Source organism: Pygocentrus nattereri, chromosome 8, assembly GCF_015220715.1.
Source record: "Pygocentrus nattereri isolate fPygNat1 chromosome 8, fPygNat1.pri, whole genome shotgun sequence".
NCBI lineage: Eukaryota > Metazoa > Chordata > Actinopteri > Characiformes > Serrasalmidae > Pygocentrus > Pygocentrus nattereri.
The window spans coordinates 3927136-3945005 of NC_051218.1; the positions used below are offsets into that span (position 1 = coordinate 3927136).

The 17870-nt window shown below is 42.0% G+C and overlaps 1 protein-coding gene across 1 annotated transcript in view; it reads right to left on the minus strand.

Moving 5' to 3' along the window:
* Nucleotides 1-39: 39 nt before the first annotated feature.
* The window catches only part of snrkb (SNF related kinase b), a 43934-nt gene continuing 26103 nt past the window's right edge, over nucleotides 40-17870 (minus strand). The window contains exons 3-6 of the mRNA XM_017685870.2: nucleotides 13027-13168; nucleotides 6267-6479; nucleotides 5355-5471; nucleotides 40-4540 (exon numbers count right to left, since the gene is read on the minus strand). Of these exons, the coding sequence (XP_017541359.1) occupies nucleotides 3367-4540; nucleotides 5355-5471; nucleotides 6267-6479; nucleotides 13027-13168 (1646 nt within the window). The 3' untranslated portion in view covers nucleotides 40-3366. The remainder of the gene's footprint in view (nucleotides 4541-5354; nucleotides 5472-6266; nucleotides 6480-13026; nucleotides 13169-17870) is intronic.

The window sequence follows — 17870 nt, forward strand, 5'->3', positions numbered from 1 at the left end:
CCTGGTATGTTGTCAAAAAACACAATACACAAACATTCATTTGGTTTAATCCATTTTAATAAATAAATACAAAAATAAATTAATCTCATTGAGACAGAGTCATAGATTTAATAAGGGTCAATGGGACTATAGACATGTCCAGCTGTCATTCTCCCATGTGGAGTGGTTGCAACTGGTCAGTAAACAGGAGACTCAAGCTAAATGAGAAAATGAAAAATAAGAAAAGTGAGGGGTGAGTAAAGAATGGTGATCATGACTTGTACAGTCTTTCTGCTTGTTGTTTTTCATGTACAGTCAGATATTTGCAGCAGACCTACAGTCATAAAGCATCTACTGAGTTGTAGTACAGGATCAGGGTCACTCTTTAAACACATGGTTGGTTAGTGTAGTGGGTAACACCTTTGCCTTCTACACTGTAGACTGGGGTTCAATCCCCGACCAGGGCAAACACCCTACACTATACCAATAAGGGTCCTTGGGCAAGACTCCTAACACCACCTTGGCCTACCTGTGTAAAATGATCAAATTGTAAGTCGCTCCGAATAAGAGCATCAGAAAAATGCCGTAAAACATGATCATCTTTGGAAATTGAATAAAACATTACCCTTTGTTAAAAACAAAATGTTTGTTAGGATTTCTTTTTAAAGGAAATGTAAGTGAAAAAATGCTCTCTATGATGCACTCAACAATCAAGGTGGCTGATAGACAAATAACCATTGAATAACCACTTTTGGTTCCTTAAACAACTTGTCAATTGACAGTTTTGAAAGAATAATTTTTTTCGTAAATTAAATGTGAAGAACATTTTTTTAAAGCTTGAAGAACCTCCACTTTTAAAGCTAGCTATGGTGTTTTGAAAGTTTTGAGCACCAAGATGAAGATCTTAAATGCTTTACCTTTGGAGCACTTTTCTGTAACTTTTTAAGAGTGCAGATAGAGGGAAACCTGATCCTGAAGCACAACTCTTAGTCTTAAACATTACATGGCTGATGTCGCTGGTCAAGCTAAATATTTGTCCCGATCTTGGACGTGAACATTTATGGTTTGTTCATATAAATGAGCATTTACAGTGTATATTGTTAAGAGAATCTGAACCTTTCAGTTGCTGTTGGACATATTCAGTATTGACCCCTTACTGCAAGTTCTCCTCAAAGCACCTAGTACATTGTAGCATATTTGACTGCGCTGTTCATAGGCTGCTTCTGGGCCAGCTTATCTGTGGTTTATATGAAAGGCTATCAGTGTGCCACGAATGTGATCTGTTTGCACCTGTGTTTCAGCTGTGCCATATCAAATAGTAAACTCACAAGACTGATTTGATCACGCGTGAAAGGAATCTATATCCCTCATACTTCAGGAAAACGTAACCAGCCACGTACACGTCACTGAGAGTACCAGAGGACCAATAGCCACCACTAGTAAAGCTACCTGGACAATGTGGATTTGGGCTATTTAGAGGAATACTTGTGGCTGACATTGACCTACTGACCTGGTGGTTTTAGGCTCACGCAATATAGCAATTATCCACGACCAAAACACTGCTGTATTAAGAGAAAACTTGCACTAAGCTTAGCCTCATTAATTTAACACACAAAGTTCTGCAACTGTCAGACAAAATTAAGCTTTTGTGTATCTAAACATCTTTTCCACAATCTCACTTTCCTTTAGGGGAATGTTTTGTTCTCCCTTCACTGTAAGACAGCTCATGACAAGGAGGGGAAGAGCTTGTTTCATCAAACGGTATGTTAGGTCAAAACACCATGTCATGTTAATAGCATATACACACATAACACATGCTGAAAAGAATATATACACACTGTACATGACCAGACGTGTCCAAGAGCTTATACCAAGAGACTGCCTGTTCAACAGTCAAGATGCACCCAAACAATAAAATCAAGATTTATGTTCAAGATTATACAACCTAGCTGTCTCAGTCTCTCAAGTAGGTCCTCTTATGTAACAATACAATAAAATAAAATTCAAAATAAAAACAATGAATGATATGAAGTCTTGTCACCATGTTTCCAACATACCCTTAATAAGGCTCTGATATGATAAAAATCCCAAGAATATAAGTACTTAAAAAAAAAAATCCCCAAAAAAACATAGCTTCAGGAAGACCAGTCTTCTCCTGTCAGGTAATGTCCTTTTCACAGAAAGTCTCTCTATAACCTCTGTTCAAGTCCTTTTCCTTGGAAAAATGTATCACAGATATAATTCCAAGCCTTTCCCTGGTCAACCCAGCTAGTGTGGTGCTAATGCTACTCTAAGCTGTGCTAATGTAGCATGCTCCCATACAGCAAAATGCTTGGCCTACCTCTCATGCATCCTGGCCCCACTAAAACCCCACCAACACTGGCCAGTGGAACAGGCACAGTTGCCATAGGGCCAGTGGCATGCACCTTCACAAAGATCCTGCACTGAAGTATGTTCTCCGCAAACTGAACCAGACTTTCCTAAAGGTTTCCCAGCACCACCCTGATTGTTACTTGGTCTCTAATACATAGTTAAAAGGTAATTGTGATGCTGTGAAGTTTTAGGAAATCTAGCGCAGTTCCATACTTCCTCGCCAGATCCTTTAGAAAAAGCTTTGTCTGGGTTTTTTAGCACTATTAAAGAAATAGTTCAGCCATCCCATTCTACAGTATACATTATACTCATAGTGATAAACTAGTATCTCAGTTCACAGTGTGTTGATTTCGCCGTGCTACCGATTCTAGTCAAGTTGGCTTATGCAAAAATGTAATATATTCAAAACGTATTCTATTCATATTTTGGAATATATTAAAACATATCGCAGTATTTTCCTTTTTCCATGGGAGCCTTTGATCAAACTATTTCTTTAACGTCTGCACTACATGTGCCATCTTTTTAGGTGAAGCTCTGCTCTTACAGTGTAAAACAACAAGCGATTGTATTAAACAGGGGGCTCTTACTCTGGCAAGACATACTCTAATTCTAATAAAGGTCACTGAGATAGCACACAACACAGCAAGTGGCATCAGAAGATACAGGTGTTTATATACACAGCAGCGCTGGGGGATTAACCACCACACAGCAAAGCAGCAGGGAATGCTGGGTCAGGGGTGGGGCGAGCTACGGGTGTATATCAAGTAGATTGGGCGCTTTCTGTGTGTAGCCAGGGCATCTCTGAGGTCACAGTAAGAGAGGAGGACACATGCCGTGTCTTTAAAAAACTACTGGTGGTTCAGAGGGGAGGACGAATGAGAAGAACTTGATCCACAAGCTGATTTGATGCTGGCGAAGGTTTGGACGGCTTTCACACCATTTGGGAATGGGCCGATTTGGGAAAGGGTGAGGTTTTCAAATTCCCTCTCATTCTCTCTTTCAGAATGTCTGTTTCTATAGCACGTGACAACAGTTATACTGAGCAAAGGGAAGCAGTTTTTCTTTGGAGGTGGGTTGAATGTTGAAGGACAGGGCTTTCTCGCAGAGTGGGAACTGCAACAGGCGGTCTCGCAGGTTGACGTTCTTGTTTTTGATGTCTGTGCCAGCTTCCCTGGATACTCGCTGGCCTCGCTGAGGTTTGGTCTGGGTCTCCTCCATCTTCTCACCCTCCCCACCCGTCCTGCGCATCTCCACCCCATCTGGACCCAGGTCCACACAGTGGTTCTTGGGTAGGGATCTTGGTGAGCTACAAGGGGCAGAGATCACACCTTTGTCCAGCAGCTTTGGCTTTGAAGGGGTGTTGTTGTTATCCTCTAGAGTGTCCTTGGAGGGCTCACGCTGACCCAAGCAACATTGCACGGCGCCAAGGCTAGGTGCTAGTACGTCTAACTTCTGAAGATTCTGGTCATTGTCAGCTCCAGCTCTGTCTGAAACCTTGCTAAGCTGGTCAGTAGCATTCCCCCAGTCTTCCTTCTTTTTCTTTGTTGGCTCACTTTGGTTAGTGTCCTCAGTCTCTGGCTTCTCCTCGTCTTCTCTGGGCGGTTTGCTGGTGTTCTCCACTCTGTGCTGCTCTGTGGCTTTGCTGATGCTAGTTGCTAAATCTTGGGAGGTCTTTTCTGTGCCACTTTCCGCATCCTCCTCTTGACGCTCCCCCTCTTCTGCCAGGATTCCACACTTCCCCCTTATTTTCAGCCGCCGCAGGCCCCCATGGGTCTTTAATTCCAGACAATCTCTGTGAGATTGTGAGGATGGTTCTGCTGACACTACTAAGTTGGGTTTGCTAGGTTGCAGAGCAAGTGGAACTTCGCCATGCCCTTCTTCTTCCTCTTCTTCTTCCTCACAGATTTGTTGTAGGGCTCCAAGGCTTTTCACAGCTGGCGCTGGGTCTGGAGCTACAGACCGGAGGCTGAGTCCCACAGAGGGGCTTGGACTGCCAAAATCGGCAAATGAGCCATCCTGGCGGGTGGATTTGGGAGCCAGCAGGTCCCCAGACTCACACACTCCACGACGAGGGAACCCTGGAGACAGGGAGCCTAGCACAGTCACAGGAGCCAAAGTAGCACCTCTAAGAGGATCTGCCTGCGGGCTCCGGCCTTCCACCAGGTCCAGTGGCTCAGATAAGGGCCTCCTGTTGTGGGGAAAAACAAAAACCAAGTTCAAATCATGTAGAACTCAAAATGCTTTACTTTTAGAACATTTTATATAACTTTCTTTTAAATGTAGACAGAGAGAAACCTGATCCTTAAGCACAAATCTTAATTTAAAACACTATATGGCTGAATAGCATCTTACCACGTCAAACTAAATGTTTGTCCAGACCTTGGGCATGAATGTTTATGAGCTAATCATAAGTATGAGCATCTACAGTGTATCTTGGTAACAGTCTAAACCTTTCAGTTGCTGTTTGTGGACAGCCAGATCTCTGCAAGTTCAACACATCTCACATCCATCAACTTAATGGAATAGTTTAGTGATGGATTTAAAGAATTTCTCCATTTTCTTAAGATAAAAAAAAGACACAAGCATACATTTTAGGCTTCTACTGTTGTTTAAAGCTATGTGATGTATGCTTGTTCATGTTTACAGATACAGTGCAGAACTATATAAGCAAGTCAATATGAGATTGCATAACAATTCGACACAGACAAGGTGTCCACATAATTTTGGCCATATAGTGTACACTAAACACCAGTGTAAATTAATGAAGCAGACTTTAGACACCAAACATGTTTCGGCTGATCCGTGTCGGGGGGGGAACTGTGAACTTGGTTTGTCACCAAAATATTCCTTCGATTTTCACGCCTTTATGAAGATGGCTTGTTATCACTGCATAACTTTGTCTCATGTAGTAATGTGCTGTGATGGTGAAATGTAAAATGCTGAAGTGAAACAGGGAACTGCAAATGAAGCTAAAAGCATATGTGTTTGTGTTTGGCTCTCACTGGGCGTGTCTTTGCTCCGGAGTGAGGCCGTTCTGCTCCTGCTTGTCTCGTAGGATGCGTTCTCCCAGCAGGTAGTACGTGGCTGTGATGTGGTTATATCTGTCAGCCTCCAGCGCTCTGACACACACGAAGAAACCATTACACACATGAAGCACAAACGCAGCCGCCGTTCGGTTATTTCTTCACTTAATATATAAAGAAATACGAAACAAAGTGAGGCTGAATAAATAAGTGCTAGAAGCTATTATTAGCCAGAGTTTTATGTGTTAAAATAAATTGAAATGTTCAAAGGCGTTACTGAAAAGTGCTTAGAAACAGAAGCCTTATTTTATGCATATCGCATAGTCGGAGCAAAAACCTCGTATCTCCATTTTTAAGTTTTTTTTGTCAATTTTCAGTTTTTGACATAAATTGAAAATGCCTGTTAACCTTGACATTGTCTGTAAATTTCATGATGAATGGACCGAAAGAAATGTCCCAAAAGTACTTGGGAAAAAAGTCTGGTTCCATTGACTTACATTAAAAGTAAATTATGTTTTTTCCTTCTCCTGGAAAGTTACCATTTTGGAGATACGAGATTTTGTTCCAACAGCAGCGATAAATATTTTAAAAATTTTCAATAATCAATATTTTCAATATTTTATTTAAAATATACATAACATTTTGATTTATTTAATTTATCACATATTTATACATTTTATTGGCAACTTTTAAGGCATTTTAACTTTATCCCTTAAACTCTGGGCTTATTCGGTTATTAAACAAGTCTTATTATATGATAACTATTATGACTTCAGTAACATCTATAAAGTATTCAGTAACTATGAATTCAAGATATATTCATTTCATATATCACAGAACATCCTTTAGTATATTTAACTTCTATATCTCTATATCATTAATCACGCTCACTCTTGGATGGTGTCTCTGTCGGCGATGTTGCCGCTGGTCATGGCCTGCAGGATCAGTTCGTGTTCGTGGGGGGACAGGCTGCGATGGGAGGTCAGTGGGGCTGCGCTGTGGCCGGAGGGCGAGGGGTCAACACCTTGCAGCCATGGGTGGGCTTCAATATCAACCAGACTCGCCCGCTTAGAGGGGTCCCTCTGCAACATCCTAGAGATAAGACTGAGAAAGAGAGAGAAAGTTTCATTTTTTTCTACAATAATGATTATTAATATTAGGCATTCCTTCCATTGATTTGGCAACAGATGTTACAGTTTGTGCTCATAAGGCATGTTAAACCTTAATCTGTGAGAGAGAGAGAGAGAGAGAGAGAGAGAGAAGACAAAGAAAGCTGAGGAGAAGGAAAAAAAAGTGGGAAAGTGGTAGGGAAGGACAAAGAGATGGAAAGAGGGCAGAAATTAGAAGATTGCAAGAAGAGGTAGGGAGAGAGTGAAATAGTGAGAAAAAGGGGTCATAAAGTAATGGATAGACGAGAGAAAGAAGAGAAAGGGATGTAGACAGAGAAAGAGGGCAAACAAGACGGAGCGAATGTTATTTCTACTTATCAGAGCAGAACGAGTAAATCATAAATGAAAAAAAAAATCCCATCTTCTCAAAAATGCTTTCTCTCTCTCTTCCCCTCCCTCCTCCTCCCTTCCGTGTCTCTTCCATTTCATTTCTCCCCCTCAGTCACTTTTTCACGCTTTCTCCGTCTCTCTCTCTCGCTGTGCTGATAAATATCCACAGCCTGGTTGACAGCTAGATGCTGCTATTTGCATATGCGCATCTGGCTGTGATAAGAGAACCAATGAAACAAAAGTGCTTATCTCACTACTCATTAATATTCATGAGCACCTGCACCGCACAGTGAAGCGAATGGAAGGAACGTGAAAGGCTGAGTGCAGTGCATTTACATGTACTGCACCACAATCATTTATTTACTCCGTTTGAGTGCTTTATTACATTGCGGCACTAGCTTGCCCAACACTGGCATGCAAACAGCACGGCCAGCAGAGGGGGCCAAACCACTCTTGCTTCTTCTCGCGTAACTGTATGCATGTGTGCAGTGGACCTAGTGGCTAATCTAGTATAATTAGACCAGATGTTCCCTTCCCCTCGCCTGTCCTAAATTTGGGGCCACGCTCTGGGCCTTTTCCCCCTCTGATAGCCAATTAGTACTCATCTGAACTCAGCTAGGCTTTCTGGCAGGAAAATACACATCGCACTTCACCAGTGGCTCTTTCGTGTAGAGTCTCTCACACTTTGATTTGGGACGTTGCAACATCTACCACAACAATGCAAACACAAAAATAGAACCAGGTTTGTTCTATTTTGTTCTATTTGGACTTAGAAGCATCTACCTTAGAGCTGTACAGTAGATTTGTGTGCATGCACAATATATCTGCCTTCCTCTTATCCTGTTCACATGCAGATTGCTTTGGTTGAATGGCCAGTTTCTGACCACAGGGCCGCTGTTTTTATTTGGCTGGTGGTTCATTCATGATTGTGTGGTGCTGGTACGAGTGTGTCCAACACAGCGGTGTTGCAGGAGTTTTTACGCATGTCGGTGTCACCGCTAGGTTGAGAGTGGACCACCACCAAAAAAATCCGCTGATGAAGGACTAGATAATGACTAACACAAACTGTGCATCAACAGAGATGAGCTACACTCTAACTGTTCACCAGCAAGGTGGAGCTACAAGGGAGGGGTTTCTAATAAAGGGGCCAGGGTTAGAATACAGCTTGGCCACTAAGGTGTTCTGAACAGCCCTGTATCATCCACTATATTGCACGGTAAATATGAATATAGTACATATGTCACTTTTAATTGGTAGTAAAGTTCTGCTATTTACTACTATTTACCCAAAGAATAATCATAGGCAGGTGTTCGTATGTTATGGATTGCAGTATTCTCAAGTGTAACGTTACGGGACGGCGGGGAGGCGGACCCAAGCGCAGAACGGAATACGCAGTTGCTGTTGCCACTAATGAGGCGCCCGGACTGAGGTTTGAACCGTTGCTGTTATGGTCGACGGTCTGCGGCGCTATTAGAGTGTGCGAATGGCGATGGTCAAGGCACCTTGAGGAAGGAGGGAAAAGGAGCAGAAGTGAAGGACAAACAAAGGGGACGCCACGGATGGCACGCTCAAACAAAGGCTGAGTAGAAAGGTGAAACAAACAAAGACGCTGCCAACATAATTATGACGGTTGGCAGACTTTCCTTTCCTTTTTGCTCCTTTAGCAAACTCCTTTGGTGTGGCTTGGATTTTTGTGTGTTTTTTTGTTGTGACTAATTTGGGGGCAATTACTCCCTTTTTGTTTTTTTTTGAGGCAAGTTCTTTTCTCGGCCCTCCTTTATTTTTCTTTTTGGTTTTGGGGCAGTTTCTTTTCTTTTCTTTTCCTTTTCTTTCCTAAGACTAAGTATCATACTGGTCACCCCTCTACAAAGGTGTGACAAACATTGGCGTTTGCCAGCACCTTCTATACGGGGGCTTAAAGGTGCGTCAAGTTAGTCTAATTGATCGACGGCACCTCGCCGCCATCACCCTCTACCGGCAGCAGGCGGTGCATGCTGGACCCTTACATAACGTGCTTATTCTGGAAATTCATTTACTTTAAAGAGATGAAAACAAAGAAAAAAGAGGAAGGAGGGAGAGAGAGAGAGAGAGAGAGAGAGAGAGAGAGAGAGAAAGGCAGAAACAGTCCCACTTGTGCATCGGCATTCCCCCAGGAGAGAAGTGTTCTAGCTGGACATGAAACATTTTCCCATTAAAGGAGTTTTTGATCGGGGTAAAGATCATGTGACCTTGTCGCTATGTTTGGCTGTGCGGTTCAGACCAAATATCACACACTCACACATGCACTTGAGCCCAGATGTGCGCCGCACAATCGTTTGATTCAGACCCAAGCCTCCCTCTGAGATCTGCGCTTCAGGGTGTTCTCTCCACAAATAACCCTGCCATCCTGCCATAAACCCCTCAAACTGTATAAATACCTCCAACACCACAACCTCATATGATCCCCATATTGAGTCTTTGAAAACTGGATCCATGGCTAACTGAACCAACTCTGGGTTTGACCCAAAGGTCAGCTGAATCAAGTAATTCAGGGCTCAGCTCGGCCTCCCTTAAACTGAGCCTGAAGGAATAATTTACAGTTTAATTCTTACTTAAAATGTACCTTATCAGTCAAGACATGCTTGTTGTGTTAAGTTTCCTTCTTTCTCTTCGCACTGGAGCTGTGAGGCTAATGTCAGTAACACGTAATGAAAGCTTTGACCCCACATCAGCACACTTGCCTTAAGCTGTGTGGAGCTGTTAAGTAACCTCAAATAGATTTGCTTATGTGGTTTATGACATTATAACATACTGTTAAGCACTTTTTGTCCATTTTTAAAGATAACAGCATGTCATGCAGTATCAGAAACCACATGATTATGTCCAAGCTTCCATTACACTGTGTAAATATACAGCTGTGTGCATACATTTAAACACCCCTGGTCAAATTACATGTTTAGATAATTAAGTAAAAACACCACACCCTCTACAAGGAAAAACTTAAACGTGTTGTCGTCCTGCAAATGTTGTTATATGTGATAGATCCCTGTTCTTTAAATAAAACAGGGGGGTCACTCACACCTGATTGCCGGCCCATTGATTTGACTCTGATTTCACCTTCAAATTATCTGCTAATTACAAAGGTTCGTATACTTTTTCCACTCACAGAAATGTAATATTGGATTATTTTCTTCAATAAATAAATGTCCATCTAATATTTGTTTAATTGGTTGCATAATTTTATATATATATATATATATATATATATATATATATATATATATATATATATATATATACACTTACCGGCCACATTATTAAGTACAGACCGAGCATCAGAACGGGGAAGAAAGGGGATTTAAGGGGCTTTGAACGTGGCGTGGTTGTTGGTTCCAGACGGGCTGGTCTGAGTATTTCAGAAACTGCTGATCTGCTGGGATTTTCACACACAACCATCTCTAGGGTTTACAGAGAACGGTCCGAAAAAGAGGAAATATCCAGTGAGCGGTCAGTTGTGTGGACGAAAATGCCTTGTTGATGTGAGAGGTCAGAGGAGAATGGGCAGACTGGTTCCAGATGATAGAAAGGCAACAGGAACTCAAATAACCAACCAGAATCTCTTAGGAACGTTTCCAACACCTTGTTGAAAGTGTGCCACAAAGAATTAAGGCAGTTCTGAAGGTAAACGGGGTCCAACCTTTCACTATTTACCTAATAAAGTGGCCGGCAAGTGTATATCGCTGTTGTCGGAATAAAACCTTGTAACTTTACAGGAGAAGAAAAAAAAATACTTTAATTTTAATGTAAGTCAGTGGAACCAGACTTTATTAGCCTTATTTATATATAAACAAATTGAAAGAAGCATGTCATAACTTTTGCACAGACCCATTTTATATGTATATGTTACTCCAGCGAGTAAGAAGTAATTGTGCATTAAAATGTGCAGAAGTGTGTTCTCTGAAGAAGGTGTGTTCACTTATTTTCAGAAAATCAGTACAGTGTCATTTGACCAGGGTTTTTTGAGTTTTTGACATAATTTGAAAATGCCTGTTGATCTTTACATTGTGTGTAAATTTCATGAAGAAAAGATCAAAAGAAAAGGTCCAAAATAACTTGGGGAAAAAAAGTCTGGTTCCACTGACAGTAAAAGTAAAGTAGGTTTTTTCCTTTTCCTGTACAGTTACCATTTTGGAGATACAAGGTTCAAAGGATCAATAGAAGGGGTGTTCCTTTAAGTAAATGGTGAAGAATACAGCTCTGAGTCTGCCAATCGGCTTCTGCCCTCATTCAACTCCTTTTGTAAGTTATTTCGTAAGTCACCCCCAATTAAATGCAGTAAAGTAGCTGAACTCAATGGTAAAATCCTGTTGAAAATGCTTTTGAACCAAATAGAAAGGCCGCCTTGACCTGAAAGCGTTTTAGTTCAAGCCACAACATCAATGGAGCCAAAACTAGGTGTTCCAAGAAGACCTGGAACCCGTTTTGTTATGACGAGGCTTTTAGCTAAGTCGCCTCTAATAACCTTTAGCTCGTCTCTTCACCGCTTCTGACTGGCCGATGCCTCCGCCTTTCTGCGAGACGTGTTCTGTAATTGGCTGGCACAGATGTAAACAGCTGGAGTACAGAATGTTCAGATTCAGCCTGTCCTGCCTGCTCAAGGCTGATAAGTGGGTGCAAAGTTTAGCGTGAGGGTGACGGAGAGACAGCTCGTTGAGAAACTGCATCCTGCAGGGCAAACTGCTAGCCAAGCTGCATTCCACTCTGAGGCACTGACTAACTCTGCACACTTCACTTACTAAAGCACTTTCAGCCACGGTGCCAAAAGAGGATCACTGCAGCTCTCCAGCCCAGACCGGAATAAATGTACGTTAAATGTACCGTGGGATGGAGTTTGTTTTCAACGTGCTATGAGTGGCGAGAATTCTGAGGGAAAAAATCCAAATATATTGTTTACTTATACTATCTATTTTAAAGCCTTAAAAAGCCCCTGACAGTGTCAGTGTCCATAAATGTACAGCAAACGCAGCATTTGTTCGGCATGTACGGCAATTATGTGGAGCTTTGTACTGGGATATGGGTGGTGGTGGCACTAGGATCATTGTGAATTGTATGCTCGGTTGGTATGTATGGTGGTATATATTTTGGGATGTAGATATGTTGTGTGGTTTATATGCATTGGGGTACATGTGTTGTATGATATTTGCTAGGTTACTTTTATAATGGGAGATGTATGTTGGTTGTATAAATATATATCAAACCCAGGCAAGGAGGGCCCACAGTCCAAAGACATGCAGTCAGGCCAACTGGACATGTTACATTGCCCCTGGGTGTGAGTGTGTGAGCGATTGTGTATGTTTGTCTGTCTGTCTGTCTGCCCTGTGATGGACTGGTGACCTGTCCAGGGTCTATCCTGCCTTCCAGAAGAAATGGTCCAAAATGGCTTGGAAATAATTCTGGTTCCATTGACTTACATTAAAATTAAAGTAGGTTTTGTCCCTCTCCTGTAAAGTTACAGTTTTGGAGATACGAGGTTTTGATTCGACAGTGATATTTATGTGTGTGTGTGTGTGTGTGTGTGTGTGTGTGTGTGTATATAACACATGCTGGGTTAGTCTTGGACTGGATGATGTATGTTGTCCTGGTTTTATATTGGGATATACAGTATATATACTGGGTTAGTTTTATTTATGTTGGGTCGGTTGTATTCTGAGTATATAGCTTACAAGCTACACTGTATGTGGAGGTAAACTCTGCATTAACCCAGCTGAATTTAACGTCTCGCCAGTGATTAATTCAGTTCCCTTCAATTCTTGAACTTGCATGCCTTTCCACATTGGTGTGTGCTACTGTGCTTTCTATCAACTTTCTATTATCTACCTTTATTGTGATTTCATACAAGTGCGTGAACTCAATTAGATCGTTCGGATCAGCAAGCACATATCATTGTTTGGTTTAATTAGAGTTACGACTGATTAAGCGTGACTGATGCGGGACACAGTCCTGTTCATGAGTTTTCTGGTGTGGGTTCTTTGCATATCAAATAGACACGATAACAGCACTGAGAAATCATAATATTAACAGAGAAGTGTGGATTAAATGGCAAAAACACACTTTCGGCTTTAAAGGGTAAAGCCATGCGGGTGTTTGAACAGGTGTATGAATATCCTCCTCACTCTTTACACTCTTCAGAGACGTGGTCTGGGACGGTGTAGCGGCAGTCCATGATCATGATCAGCGTCTCGCTGTCGTTGGCCTCCTGAAACGGTGGGTGGCCACACACCAGCATGTAGAGGATCACTCCCAGGGACCAAATATCTGAAACACACATATCACATTTTATCAGACTGGACAATGATTCAGCTCTAATTTACCATAAATCTGTCAGAGCTGCTCTGTGCGTCATTAGTAAGACTGAGTGAAGAGTGGGCTGGAACAGCGGAAGGAGCCCAGCTGTGGCTGTCCTTACATAACACGCACACATCCAGTAATAAAAATGATAAAAAACTAATAATCAAACTAGACTTAATTTTCCCCAAGTGTACGTTCGAAAATAGACTCTGAGCACCAAACCAGCCCACTGTAAGACTGATTCGAACCCTACAGGCTGAGTATGTGTGACTGACGTCCTTCTCTGGGTCTCTGAGGCTTTTCTTCCTGCCCCTCCTCTACAGGCTTCCTCTGGGCACCCAGAGATCTCTGGAAACCCTTTTAGAACATCCTGAACTCAGAACAGAGTGAATGGGTCTCAGTGAGAGAGAGAGAGAGAGAGAGAGAGAGACTGGGCTTCTCTCAGAGTCAGTGGGTTTTTTGTGGTGGTTTTCCGTTCCAAAGTGGCCGTCCAAGAAAAAAAAAACACTTCCTCCATTCTTGTGTCCTTTTTTTCACAATTCTGCAGTTTTTTGTTTGTGATTAGCTTTTCTCCTCCAGGATCCCACATTGTTGGGACACCATGCGCTGCTTTCCACAAGAGTAACTCTCCAAAAACTAAAAATACACATGTATTAATACATAAACAAAAAATACAAACGCATTTGAAAATGTTTGAAAGTAGCGAAACAATTATTGCTTAATGTGCTTAATACGTATCTTAGTATTTGAAACGTATCTCACGTATAAAAAACACATGGCCATTGTCATCATAGATGGAAAAATACATTGACTTATATTGACTGGTGGTGTACTGTTGGAAAAAATGTGATCTATATAATTATATAAGTTTATAATGACTTTTTTTAGACAAGATATTTAGGGTCTTTCAAGCGTATGAGGGAAATGGTGCGTGGACGGATCTGCATATGTTGCCATGGTCGTCCCTAAATAAGCCTCGATACATCAGTCCAATCCAGACGCTGCCTAAAGCTAACAAAGCGGGCTTAGGACTCCAAGGAACCAAGGAAAAGTAGTTAACTATCTCCAATGTTAGCTAACACTAGATAACTAATTAGCTGTGTCAGTGACTGCTTGTGATAATCAAGTTGGCGCCAGTGCTGAGGCGTTCCCTAAAGAACCTTCCTAGAACCTTTTCATAATGTAAAGGTTCTAGGAAGAGGCCTTACACATATAAAGAAGCTTCACGTTATGTGGAAGTTCTTTATAACTTGGAAAGGTTCTTTAAAATCACACATCTCGTTTATAAACATGCGGCCTCAACCGTTCTTCAGAAACTTCTTCCTAAAACCCACTCCCGCAGTCTTTACGAAGATTCTGACATCATGCATGTTTTCTTATTTGGGATTTGTTCTTAGGTAAGAATAGAATCTACACACACTCAGGAGCACAAAGGTGAGAACAGTTCTGCGTGGACTTTTTCTTCGGAACTTTCTCGAAAACAAAGATAAAACTTAGGAAGATCACCAAGTGAATAAGGCTCACGGTTCTTTAGGGAACTAAAAAGGTTTCTCTAGCGCTCTTTGTGGCATTTGTGTTCTTTAACATGTGCATGGGTTTTAGGGGTGGGGCTTAGCGGAACACTGAAAGCAGGAGGGTGGAGCTTCATAAAGGGGAATTCATCATCACCGTTACATACAAAACCTCAGAAGACGTGTAGGTTCACTGGTGTTTTTGGCTAGTAATTAAAATGTGTTTGTGTTAGACATCGCAACCCCTGGTTCCTCTCACCACCTTTATGAAGAATTTCGGTCAGCAGATTTCTCTACGTTTCACATTACACCACTCTGGCTTGGTTTGCACCTGAATGACTGAATAATCTAGAAAAAATTAAAAAAATATGGATTTGCCTTTAAGCCATTAACTGTGATGTGATGTGATTCAGGAATTTAACCAGCAGTGCATTAACTGTTCGGTTACATCACGCTACTGTAATGTGTTACTTTGCACTGAGAGGGACATGAAAACGCACAACAACAGAAATACACACTAGCTAAACAGACAAGGGTGAGAGGTGGAGATAACCGGTGCGTTTTGGGTAAAACAGATCAACTCTCACCCGTTTCTCACACTCAGCAGCAGATATGTGTGTGAAAGTGGAAGAGCACAGGGGTGTGTGTGTGTGTGTGTGTGTGTGTGTGCATGCTTATAGGAGTCATCAGAGCAGTGTAAGAGTGTGTGTGTGTATAGAGTGGAATCAGGGGAGTGTATCTGTGTATTTGTGTGCGCTGAGGGACGCTACTGTCCCAACAGTGGCTTCAACTGAACTAACAATAAGTCTGTTCTTCTCTTCACTGAACTTTCTGTTCTTACTGAGAGAACACACACACACACAGTGTGCACACGTGTCTGCTCACAGAAACACACAACTCCACCCTGCTGTTATGTAACCGATCAATCGGTCATTGACATTATTCTGCTCTATCCTTCACTTCAGAGTTGCATGATGAATGGACCAAAACAACTGACCTACAGTGACTTTGTCAAAAAAAGTCTGGTTCCATTAACTTACATTAAAAGTAAAGTTTTTTATATATACAGCAATATATATATAATGTATAAAATGCAGAATCCCCATCAGATGCAATATATGTATCAGGGATATTGCATCTTCAGGAACTCCAGATTTGGGAGCTCCTGCTTTTTTTTCAGTTATTTTCCATCTCCTCATAAATCTCTCCTGAAAAATGAATAACTTTCACTGGAAATTTAGTATATATGTTCTACTGATGTTGTCTAAAAATAAATAATTGCGTGTCTAACTCTGGATGCTTCCAGTTTGTTCTGTTTCAGGTCACTGTGGCCACACTCGTTTGTTAGATCAGTCTGTTTATCTTTTGCTGTCTCTCTTCCCCTGCTTTCTACACCCTTCTGTCACTCGCGCTTTCAATTCCAATCACTCTTTCTGTTCCTATCTTTTATTCTCCATCTTTTCTCTCTCCCTTTATCTGTTTCTCCTGTCTCTCCTTCTGACAACACTCACAGCAGTACCCCCTCTCTCTCTCTCTCTCTCTCTCTCTCGCTCTTTTTCTATCTCTCTGTATCCTGCTTTGTAAAATATGGCAGCAGATGGTGTTTGTCTCTAAAGTAGATTTCCGCTCCGTCGTTCAGAGGAAATACTCTGAATGTGCAGCTCATAATCACAATCTCTTTCTCTCTCTCTACTCAGTCACTCACTGGGTGACATCTGTGTTCGTTAACACTGTGTGGTGACAACACAGCTGATGCAGCCAATCCCCATCGCTCATTACATCACTTAGTGAATCGCAGCTCAGCTCCCATCAGTCTGATCCAGGATCAGGTCCCTGTAAAGACCTCACACTGAGGAATGGTGTCTAAAAGCTGACCTGTGGACAGCGCAGGCTAATACTGTCGGCCGTGTGTCACTCAGCTTATCAAACACAGGCACAGTACATACTCAGTGGCTTAGAGGCCTGCAGTTGTGTAATAAATGGAAAACTTGCTCAATCAATCTATAAACACAACCTGCCCCCACAAGCCCTACCAAGCACACCAAGTGGCCACTTTATTAGAAACCCAGACCTTCAGCTTCCACAAAATGGCCACTTTATTAGAAACACCTACATTCTGCTTCTACTCACTGGCCACTTTATTAGAAACCCCTACCGTCTGCTTCCACAAAATGGCCACTTTATTAGAAACACCTACATTCTGCTTCTACTCACTGGCCACTTTATTAGAAACCCCTACCGTCTGCTTCCACTCACTGGCCACTTTATTAGAAACACCTATCTGATGAATCTTTAATTTAATGGTTCGAAATCTGTATTTTATGTATCTTCACATTAGAACTAAGTAGAACAGCAGGTCCTTATCTACAACACACACACAGCAGACTCACAAGGGCTAGAGCGTGTGTGTGTGAGTTATATAATGTGACAGTTGTGTGTGAATGGGAACATCTCCAGACTTGAGGGCCTGTTTCTGTTCTCAGTGTGTCACACGCACTGGCTTTCTTTCCCCTCCGTGTCCTCAGTGTGTGTCAGATTCAACACATGACTGAGCTTCTTAACACACGTCCTGTTATAACACACAGATTAGTGATGCTCCAAAAATCACACATACACACACACACAGATCACAAAATTACACTTATAAAACATCAACACAGTCTGTGTCATGCTGTCTGTTTATGTCCTGTCCAGCAGGCTCCTTTCTACGCATTACAACTGTACTTTCAGTGGACAAAACTGCTCTGTTAAACTGTTCCATTAATAAAACCACTCCCAACATACATCGGTGAGGCATAAAATTATGACCACCTCCTTGTTTCTACACTTATTGTCCATTTTATCAGCTCCACTTACTGTATAGCTGCACTCTGTAGTTCTACAGTTACAGACTGTAGTCCATCTGTTTCTCCGATACTCTGTTACCCTGTTCTTCAGTGGGCAGGACCCCCATGGACCCTCACAGAGCAGGTACTGTCTGGGTGGAGGGTCATTCTCAGCACTGCAACACTGATGTGGTGATGGTGTGTTAGTGTGTGTGGTGCTGGTCTGAGTGGATCAGACACAGCAGTGCTGCTGGAGTTTTTAAATACCTCAGTGTCGCTGCTGGACTGAGAATAGTCCACCAATCAAAAATATCCAGCCAGCAGCGTCCTGTG